Below are 11300 nucleotides of genomic sequence, written 5' to 3'. Positions count from 1 at the left end.
TCACCCCTCACCCTGTGGGCAGGTCTGGAGAGGAACTGGCACTCAGCCCACGCGTGCAGCAGTTCCAGGTTAGCTCTGATCCCAAAACCAAAGGAGGGATCAAGCTCCAGTGACTCGTGTGTGTAAACTCTGAGGATCTATAGAGCAGAATATAGCCTGGCAGTGACCAGGCTTTGCCTTTTTTGGATTCTGCTCGCATGGTCCCCACTCCAAAGTTACCCGCTTCTGTTTGCGCAGGTAATACACCCCCCGGATCCCACCCGCTTTGATGGGACACAACCTCCTCGGGTCCCTGAAGTGGGTTTTCAGCACCACGGGGACATTTGCCATCTCCAAGTGATCTCCCAAGGCCGTCACCGCTGCGGGGGCAGGCAGGGCGAGCAAGGGGCGACAGGTCTCACTCATGGCTGAACCAGGCTTAGGAAAAAAACATCCCTGTCATCCCGACATCCACGAGAGATGGAGCAAGCGGTCAGGAGAGGAACAAAATTAAAGGAAGGCACAGAGTGGGAGAATGGGATGAGGAAGAGAGCTAAAAGCCTGCTGTCCTCCCGGGGTAGCTATGGGGGAATGTCAGGGAGGCAGCTTGGTCAGTGGTCCGCTGCTGGGGGGCCGACCCAGCCCAACCACCCCCCCTATGCCTGTCTCCACTCCTCCCGTTACTTCTAGCTCTGAGCTTTGCTCAGCTAGCGAAAGGGTTAAGTTTAATTTATACTGATTTCTATTTAATATCATTCTCTCCCCGTAGGAGCCGGCAGCTGTGAGCTGATTGTACTCTCTCATTATGCAGTCTGTATCACTAATGGCCTGTGACAAAGGCATGCCATCTTCCCGGCCTTACCCCCGAGAGCCAATTAAACACACATACTCCCTTCCTGTTTGCAGCACATTACAATGAAATTAAACTGAATTTCAAAATCATTTTCTCCTAAAGACATCTCTTTGCAATAATTAATGCATGCTATTCCTTTGCATCTGAAATATTCATCAGGAGCGTTGACTCCAAAAAAAAAAATTTTTAAAGCTGATTGCCCTGCACCCTGCACGTCGTCTGACGATGCTCCGGTTCCAGCCTGCGGTACCCGCCCGGGATGGGGACCCGCGGTGACACCGCTGGCAGGGCAGCGCCACGTCTGCTTCGCGATAACAATAACAATAAATCACAGCTTCTTCAAGATCCGTAAATAAATAAGATTGCACAGAAGGCATCAGAAATCCAGCCTGACTCCTGACTCGACGGCACAGCTAACACACAGGAAAGGAGAGGAACGGGAAAATCAGAGCTGCGGGTATGTTATTAGGCAGGAATGAGCCATTCCACCCTTTCCCACTCACAAGATGGATCGGTGGTTGGGCTCAGCGCAGGCAGCCAAACGCGTTGCCCGCACTTACCCCGCTCCCAACTGGCTCCCAGACGGGGCCAGAGCCTGCCAGCCCGTCCCATGGCCAGTTTAGTGTTTAATCTAAACTGCAGAACGGTTTAGTGTTTAATATAAAGTGCAGAACGGCGCCGGGGGACAGGAACCTCTGAGCAAGGAAGTCTCGGACCGCTCGCCACACCACGCGCAGAGCATCACTTGAAGCACATAACTTACTCATGGCCTGTCACATCTATTCCGTTTGGGAAAGGCCTTCAGCCTGGTATCCTCCTGAATGTGTTATCCCACACGATGGGCAGGATAACCCTTAAGAGTTCTCCCCCGAGAACTTGCCATCCCAGCCACAGCAGCTTCAGGTAGGGGCGGTCCCGACGGCATCCACTGCTATCACAGGATAACAGGATCTATCTGCTGCTTGCAGATATTTGATAAAACCCACCAAGGCACACACAGGACCCACCTGCAATGGGTATTATTATTAGGGTATTATCTTCTGGTGAAATTAGATTTGAAAGAAGCAAATGCCAGAGGTATTCCCATTTCATGTTTCAGAAACATTTCTCTTAGTGGAAAGGGAAAGGCAAATCCTGAGAAACACCAGCAAAGAAACATTTCCTTTGCATTTCCACAAGGTATCATGTAAAAATAAAACGAGCCTTGGTTTCAAATTCAAAGGTCTCTTTATTTGTAAGACCCAGACTTCTCTCTTAAAAAAAAATGTTCTGGCAATTTCAAAACCCCTTCCCAAGCCGCTCCCATACCGCAGACATCCGCTGTGATTTTTCTCCACAAAGTTCAGCTTTCCATCAATTACAATTTTCTGACTGACAAAGCTCCTAGCAAAGCACCCACTCAACCCCTGCAGCCAAGCCCACGATTCCAGGGACCACCGACCTGCCCAGGCGCACAGTTTCGACCCTCCGCACTTTGTCTTTACGTACTCAGCCATGACCCGGAGAGCAAACTCCCCCGCAGACAGCACGCCGGGGCCAGGACGGATCCAGTGCCCCGGAGCTTAGTCGGGGGGTTCCACTGACCTGGGTCCCCATGTAAATTAAGCTAAACCCCACCCGGTGTTCAAGTGCTGAGGTTGCAAAGGTTAAGCTGTCGGAAAACCTTAGGTGCAGGTACACTATGCTTACAAGTAAACACTCCCAAACATACCCTGTTACTTGGCTAATTATGGCCAAGGCTAAGGCAGCCCTTCCCTGAGCCCGGCGTTTGGAAGCCTGCCCAGCTTGCACCCTAAGCCAGGCTGTGACCATCTCCAAACCCTGTCCCCAGCAGCTGGGGAACCTCGAGGGCCAAACCAGAGCTGCTGCCCCCCTCTTCCCTCGCTGCCCTCGGCCAGACGCCGTGGGGAAGCCACCGTGGTACCTGTTTTGAACCAGCCGTCAGGCGTGAAGGCGTCCGCTGTTTCTCTGGGTCTGTTCCAGTACTCGCGGAAGACGGAGGGTCCCTTCACGAGCAGCTCCCCTTCTTGCCCCTCCAGACCCGGTGTCACCTAGGAGAAGCACACAGTGAGCACGTCCCAGGGAGCGGCAGCGAGCAGTTGTCCCCTCGCCTCGGCTGCCTGCCCCCCAGCACCGTGGCTTGCTACACGGTGCAGTGGGGGACAAGCAGGGGACAAGCCATGTGCCCCTCCAACCTTTACCAACCCTCAGTGAAGCCTGCTCACCTGCAGCACCCCCTCCTCAGGTGCAGGGCTCACCTACACACCTTTGATACTCAAAAGCTGTGATATGTAGATATATGATAGTTATATTTCATATAACTGCCATAAAACCGAGAACTGCCACCCTGGAACCGCCATCCAGGCAGACTTCCACATCCTGACCACAATCCTGACGCCTTCCAGCTCCTGGCACAGCTGAGGAAAGGGGAGGAGAGGTCTTGCATGCACAAAGCTGGTCAAGAAACACTTTTGCAGAAGGGATGTTCTCCTCAGCTCTGGGCAACCTGATGCAGATCGGCTTCACAAGAGCTCTCTGCACCCTGCTCCCACCGCAGCGCCCATCAGCCCCTGCCAGGGTCAGGTTCTTCCCCAGGAAATCATTTGGGAAACAACCCTCCCATCCCTACTTGCTGCTCCCAGAGCCTTAACACGGTCTGAGAAGTGGGATGCAGGGGGGCAGCAGCAGAGACTGTGTTCTGCTTTGCAGCCTCCAGGCACCTCGATCAGGGCACCCACCCGGTCAGGGAGCCCACCTCCCTTTGGCAAAACTGCCCTTCCCCGCGGCAGAGGATCTTGGGGATGGATGAAAGCTGTGAAAGACCCACGCGTCCCTGACACCTCTGTGTCCTGTCCCCGGAGTGCTGCTGCCCTCCAGGCCTGTGTATCTCGCAGCAACAGCGGCAAGCTGGAAGGATGAGTGGATGCCTCAGCCACCGAAACAGCAGCCGCAGGGGACACGGGTGACCAGCTGCACCGCTCGGCACTTGCCGCAGCCTGTCACTGGGCTGGCACCAGCGAAGCCCTGCCCTCCCCAGGGAAGGGAAGCACAGACCACCGCCCCACAGCAGCTGGGAGATCGCATCCTGGTCTGATGTTGAAGGCACAACCACCACTCACCCTAGACACACTAGCTTTGCAGTGTCCTCAGGGACGAGGACCATCCTCCTGCCCGCCGCAGCCAGGCGATGCCGTCGGGAGGGCAGCCACCACGGGGCACGAGGGGACGACGCGCTCCTGCGACTGTGCCATGCTGCTGTCGGCTTTGTTGACAGACAGAAAGCTTCGTTTTCCAAAACTGTCAATCTAACACGTTTTTTTTTTCCCGAGGAGGTGGCAGGAAACACCATCTGATTTGTTCTCAGGGACACGCGGCTGCTCTCAGGCTCACTGCAAGGCAACGGTTGTGGTGACAACTCGGTACCCTGCAAACCTGCACGGGCAGGTTTTCTATGGCAACAAAACAAATATCCTGCTGTTACGGAAACTGGAGAATCACAGGGAGGTCACAGACTTGCCCGACACGGTGCGGTATCTCATCTTCCCTGCACACACGTCGCTCTGTAATTACAAGGATGCAGGCAGGCTAGGGGATGAGGCACTGGAGAGGCACGAACGTGGCACTGCTCGTGGGATAGAAGGTCGCTGCGGGATGTGCTTGTGCACGCTGCTCCATCCCTTTGCAGAGAACATCCCGGGAACAGAAACTCCGAGCGACTTTGTACCTGAGCTGCTGTAACACCGAGGAGATGCAGCTGGGACCCTGAAAGTCAGCAATGCCAGAAAGGCAGCCGCGAGGGAAAGCAGTAATAGCAGAACTGGAGCAGCAGGCAGAATCCCAGAGCAGGGGAGGCTTTGTGTCTCTGTTCAGCCTTTGATGGAAACAAAGCTTCTCTAATGGAAAATGCTTAGAAAGCTGCTTTTAAAGCACAATTTTTGTTTTAAGTCATTTCTTCCTGATGTCTCGGAGGATGGGGTGACGCAGGGCTGCACATACAGCCCAGGCACTTCTACAGAATCACCGAAATTCCCCTGTGTCACGGGCTGTGCTGAGCCCCGAGCCCTGGCTGTGCATCATCACCCCTGCCTGGAAGATGCTGCAGGGGAAAAAGGTCTTTAATGCCGACGACGGGAGTTTCGCTGAGTGATGGCAAGATGAGGATGGTGCTAGATGGGTTCTCCCTGGGGATCTGCAAAAGAGAGCCTGAGGACCAGACTAGCCACAAGCAGGACAGCACAGAAAAACCTGAGGTCCCAGAGAGGCCAGGACCAAACCTCTGTACCTGCAGCAGCAAAAGGGCAAGAGCCTGCATCGGCGAGCATGGCAGGCTGCAGCAGGTGATGCACACCAGCTTCTGGTGCGGCTACAGGGGCTGCAGGTACTTTTACGCAGTGGCTATTTCTTCTCACTCCTCTTCTTGCCCGTCCAGCCGTGGCGTCACAAAACAAGTAGCTTCCCTGAGCACCTCATTGCCCCTGGTTCCTGTTCTGCCCATCAATTAACACAACCCTGTCAGCCATCTCTTCTCCCTGGGAATCATTCCACCTCCCTCACCTCCTTGCAAACACCGCTGGATGCCATTCACCCCATCTCTAGCTACAGATAACTGGCTATTGAAACCGCCCTCACATTACAGGCATTCCCATTACTAGGATGAGCCTCCAGTATCACTCCCTTTGGCTGTCGGCCTGCCTCCAGCTCCCCCCAAAAGGGATGGGGATGGGGTGGCTGGAGGTAAGGATGGCAAGGACCTGCAAACATCTGCCTGAGCTTCATCTACAGATCCTGCCAGATTCTGTCTTCTATTTGTTGGTGCTGAACACAAGAAGGGGTGTAAATCTGGCTCTTTACAAATGTCTTCAGCCCTGCCCTGTGCAGGCGTTGCAGTGCCGGGAACTGCCCGACTTGCACAACCCGCGCCGTGTCCCAGGTCAGAGCAGCCAAGCTGCCCCAGGGACCAACCCTGCACAGTGTTTACCTGCACGCTGCGATGCCTTGTGCGAACGAAGCCTTGAACCAGCTCCAAATTTCCTGTCATATCAACTCAAATTTTGGCAGCAGCTCAACCCACATCTTATCTCGAGCAGAGCTCCTTGGCAGCAGGCACCTCCCTGTTGTGTAATTTAATGATGTTATGGCTGGCTTGCAAACAGTAAAACAGAAAGGCCGTGACGTTATCTTAATAGGATTTTGCTTGCTGAACTCCGAATGTCATCGGCACCGCTCCCCGGCACAGCAGAGGGGACGCAAAACCACCCCAGCAGCTTCCGCCGCTTACAAACAGCATAAATTAAAATTCAGGGTTCAAGGCATTTACCTCCTACAACCTCTTGCATCCGATCCCTGCTAAAATCCCACGTCCGCCAAGCTAGCTGGCTCCTGACCCTCTGCAAGCGGGATTTTTGCGGTGGCAACAGCGTGGCTAGTGCGTGGGCTTCCTTCCTCCATCAGCTCTCAGCGGCACCCGCTGTGGATACACCGGATCAACGCTGCAAGCAGCTGCTGAAAAGCATCAGATCGCTAATTGCGCCGATCTCCTCCTCTCCCAGCGCCCTATTTTAATGCACTTTTCAACTGCTTTAATGCATTTGAGTAACTTTAACACCCAGGCACAGTGTGGCCCCGAAGGTTGCTGTTTGATAGCTTTCTGCTGTAAAACCGACTCGGCGAGTCGAGCCGGGCCAGCCGGCGTACCCGACAAGATTACATTTTCCACGCATGAAAATAAAAGGTTGTAATAAATCCTTTAAAGGACTAAATCTGGGTGATTATAAAATGCATATTTTCCCTGCTTCCATTTTACCTTTTTACGAGGAGGAAGCGAGGGCGGTTTGTAAATAGCTGGGAATCCCCGCTTGGCAAGCGGCCCCGGGATTTGTTCAAAGTGGCCATTTGTTTTCTTGCGGTCTCTGATACGCGCTGCCCTGCGCTCCTCCGGGAACGGCGGGAGAGGAGCTGGTAATGGACTTTAATGGAATTAGGGGCTTTTATGGAGGTAGGCTCAGAGCAGCGTGTCTTTCGCTGGGAAACAGGGGAGGCACCGTGGATTCCTAAGCAGAAACATGTGGAAAACACAGGGTGAAAGCTGGAAGGCGAGGTTGTAAAGGGAGGTAATAACTTGTTATTGGGATGATAGAATCAGGAGGAAGGCAGACCAGCTTTTAGGAAAAAAAACCCCAAAACACCATCTTCAGGCCACAAGCAGCAGCAGGACACTGGGAGTATGTTTCAGTGGGACACACTCCACTTCTATCATGGACTCAAGGAATGGTTTGGGTTGTAAGGGACATGAAAGCCCACCCAGTCCCACCCCCTGCCATGGGCAGAGACACCTTCCACTAGACCAGGTTGCTCCAAGCCTCATCCAGCCTGGCCTTGGACACTTCCAGGGATGGGGCATCCACAGCTTCTCTGGGCAACCTGTCCCAGTGCCTCACCACCCTCTCTGGGAAGAATTTCTTCCTGATGTCCAATCGAAATCTCCCCTCTTTCAGACCCTTCCTTCACCCCGCCTCTCAAAAAAAACCCAACCTGAACCTCTTTCCTGGGTGAGTACTGAAGGCTCGGAGGCTGCAGATGAGAGCATTTTCTCCCAGGAGGGACCTTTCCGGGGATCTTGCAACCCTTGCACCACAGAATTGCGAGGCAGCACATTTGCACAAGCAGTTTACCTGGACGGAGTGAAGCAGAACAAGGAGAAGAGCAGTACAAGGGCTCTTCTGGCCCTGAATACAGTTTTCCTTTCCCTCTTCCCTACTTACACTTCTATCCTTGGATCCCCACTCCCTGTTCCACTCTCCTACCCACCCACAGGCAGCTTTGACTCCTCCGCAGTCTGTACTCCCAGTTTCCCGCAGCCAGACCCGCTCCTGCAGCTCCCATCACCCTGGGCTCCGGTCAGCCCAGATTCCTTCACTGCTGCCAGAGCAGAGAGAGCAGCCCGGGGCATGCACAGCCCGGGCACCATCACCGATGCAACCGCATTGACATCTGTGGGAGGAAGGAAAGGTTTCTGCAGCCCTGCCTGCTCTGCCACAGCCCTGATGCGCTGCTCAGCTTGGAAGTGCTTGGCATTCTTCCCCACCCTGTAAATAAGTGATTACTGTGATCAAAGTAATTAAGCAACCTAGCCTTTTAAGTGACTAATAGCAGACAATCATTTATATGTGTGAGGTTTATGGAAGTGATGGAGCCCTTCTAGCAGTTCTCGCAGAGTAATAATTTTTTTGTTTGCTTTTGGTGTTTTTTTAACATACCAGAGCACGGAAAATAATATAACGAAGTCTGAAGAACCATCCCATCTCCCCCTTGCACCCCAGAGTCGAGCTGCGGGGCAAGGATGCCCTGCCAGGCTCATCCCACGCTGCCGCAGCAGCTTACCTGCTGCCAGCACCTCCGGACACGCTCCCTGTCCCTTGTGAGACCACTCACCCACCTATTCAACATTCCGGTGGCCCGGAGAACGCTGCGAGACACCAAAGCCTTGCCACAACATGCTGCCTGACAGCTCAGCCCCCACCGACCCGGAGGAAGCACAGGAGCTCCAGGCTTTGCCCAGATCCTGCTTTTCCAGAGCAGGGGATCATGCTACATCCAGGACTGGCGTGGTGGGTGACAAAGGAGATGAGACCTAAAAGGAAGCTGGAGACCAATAATCCATCTTTTAGCCACTGTTTCCCTGAGCTGTATTTGAACGGATATCCAAGAGGTGTGAGGCTCTGAACTCTCATGCACATTCATAATTAAAAATTCCCTGCTAAGTTGGGTGTTTTTGTAAAAGCGTTATCGTTTCTCTGAGCTCCGTGTCCTGCAGCATCCCGCAGAAGGCAAGCACGAGGCAATTTAGACACAGAACAATTTTCCTCCTGCTGGAAAGAGGCAGATTTCTGCTCCTCGGGGACACAGCACAGAGGAAGGGAAAAAAAAAACAAACAAACCAACCCAACCAAAAAACCCCAAGCCCAGACTGTAATCTACGAGGCCACATTTCACATCTGTTTTTGCAATGTTAACTTTTATAAAAGGGCTGGGAATAACACAATCAATTTACTTTTCATTTTGGAGGGTTATAAATTTAAAAGCAAGGCTGGAGCACAGTGGAGCTGGAATGCTGAAACTTATTTTCAAACACCCAACCCTCTACTTACAGCAAATGCTGCTCCGCTGAAAACAAAAGTGACTGTATATATTTTTAGGCAATACTGATTTTTAAGAGTTACCAGGCTGATTAACTCCAGATGATCCCAAAAGAACCACAGAAAACAACCCAAGTTTGGGAAAGGTCAGTCTTCCTCGCAGTTGTTCCACGGACCCCAAACTTCTTGATCTATATTAACACCATAAATTAGACGTGTAACACTATTCCAGAAATGCCAACAGCTCTCCACGCTGCTGTTCTCATCCCTCTTGTTTGCAGGCTTCAGAAGATAATAAACGAGGCGAGATGTCAGCACATCTTCCCACTCCCTCAGCTCTCTTCATTAGAGGAAGGCTCCTGACGTGCCCTCGCAACGCCCGCTCCGATTTCGTGCTCGGGGGCAGGCAGAGGACCAGGCAAGGATTCAATTAGTGGCCCACCTTCGGTTCGTTTTTCATAAGCCTCACTTAAAAGTCGAGGTCAGCGAGGCTGTGATGTGCTGGGACTACAGACGATCACGCTGCCCGAGAACCTCTAATTGCTTCCTTGTGCTGAGCCGTCCTGCGGCGAGCCGTGCCTCCTCCCTTTGCCTGGAAGCGCTCTGGGGCAGAGACTGTCCCTTTTCCTTCTGGCCTCTGTGCTTCAGCATCAACCCACCACGTCCAGGGCTCTTCGGCGAACACCTCCGAGGCATGCTACCAGCAGCAACAGCCTCCATGACCCGACAAGGTCCAACAAGCACGTCACAGCAGGATGTGGGTTGTAAGCACGTGGGATGAACCCACAACTCAGAAGGACTCAGGTGTGAAGCTGCAAAAATCAAGTAGAAATGAGCACCAGCGAGTGCGTGGGCAGGAGACCCACTTTCATCCCATGCCTCGCGACACCAAACATGAACACTCCAGTCTCCTGGGCTCTCCTGACACAGGCAAAGATCCAGAGAAGGGTTGAAGACCCAAACCAGCCAGGATGGGACCAGAGAGGAACCCACCCACCACTCCATGTTGGGAGTACCAAGGCTGCCAGCATGGTGAAGGGGACAAAGGACACATATCCCAAGTCTTCCTATCCCTACAAGGGGGAATGAAAGCATAAAACGGTAAGAAGGAGATTAATAGAGATTTGAGGGTGCTATGGCAAAGGTCAAGCCAAGGACACACTCGTGGAAGGAAGGTTCTTCTTGAGAGGTGGATTCGAGTACACAAGGAAATGGTCTGGGATAGAGGCTGCTTGTGTGATAAGAAAATACTTCAGCCAAGAAACAAGCAGGCATGATGCTAACATAACCTGTGCCTCCACTGTGACCACCAGGAAGAAATAAAATAGAGCTATGGCCACAAATTTAAAAAAAAATAAAAATCAGAGGACAGACAGAAAGAAGTAAGGAGGTATAAATACATCTGAGAATGCAATGTCTGACCAAGTCGACTCAGAAACTGGATGTGATCAATGAGAAGCAGCTAAAATGTTTATACAAGTAATGAAAGCAGCCTGAGCAACAAAGGGGAGAAACCTGAATTCCTTGGGCAAGACACAAACTACGATACTGAGGAGATGAGAGGAGCATGGTAATCATACCTGGAATATACACTGCTGCAGTGTCCAACGCTGTGAGGGCTTGGGAAGGAGTTTTGGAAGAAGCAGAGACAAATAGAAAATGGGAAACAATGCAGCCGGTTTACCAAAGGTGAATTGTGCCATAAAACCTGGGGGCTGATGATAGAAGAAAAGCAGCAGATCTAACCCAGGCTGCCTTCAACAACGCACTCCCCATGCTGCCTGCCCGGGAGGTGGCTACTGACAGGAGAGATCACCAGGCTGAGGGCAAGGTTTGTGAGGGCAGTGAAGACCCAGGCAGCCCACCTGAAGTCCAAATCATCCCGCGAGCCCCTTCAGTAGCCAGCCAGCCATGTCAGCCAGCCTTCAGCTCTCCAGAGCTCAACTTGAATTCCATCCCCAGGCCTAGGTAACAGTTGAATGCTGAATCAGCCACTTGCTGTCCTGACAAAGGCATCCTATGAGGCTTTGGCACTATATGGCCTATCCTGCACCTGCTGTTGATGGGAGATGGAACTGGGATGCTGGAAGTAAGGTTCAGCATCAAGAGACGCACGGGAGGTACCAGCACACAAGGGTGGGATGCAGCAGGGAGAGGAAAACAGATGAGAAATTGTACCACTGGGAGGAGAGATGTTCTGGAAGTGTAGGAACACTCAGGACAAATAACAAACTGTTTTAGGCTGAGGTTGATCAGGATAGGAAGGAACAGGAGGGATGGCTGCCTGGGACAGCCAGAGACAGGACGCGCTGGGCCAGGCCGTCATGTCCCCA

General features: G+C 52.7%; 1 protein-coding gene across 1 annotated transcript in view; it reads right to left on the bottom strand.

Annotated features, from left to right (window-relative positions):
* Positions 1-219: 219 nt before the first annotated feature.
* ACSF3 (acyl-CoA synthetase family member 3) overlaps positions 220-11300 on the bottom strand; it is a gene marked incomplete at its 3' end in the record, with an annotated part of 35580 nt that continues 24499 nt past the window's right edge. Inside the window, exons 6-7 of the mRNA XM_010150977.1 lie at positions 2676-2883; positions 220-359 (exon numbers count right to left, since the gene is read on the bottom strand). Coding sequence (XP_010149279.1) covers positions 220-359; positions 2676-2883 — 348 coding nt within the window. The remainder of the gene's footprint in view (positions 360-2675; positions 2884-11300) is intronic.

The sequence above is a fragment of the Eurypyga helias genome, unplaced genomic scaffold (genome assembly GCF_000690775.1).
Source record: "Eurypyga helias isolate BGI_N326 unplaced genomic scaffold, ASM69077v1 scaffold9384, whole genome shotgun sequence".
NCBI lineage: Eukaryota > Metazoa > Chordata > Aves > Eurypygiformes > Eurypygidae > Eurypyga > Eurypyga helias.
Note: the sequence above shows the minus strand (reverse complement) of the source record. Positions and strands in the feature narration are given on the sequence as shown.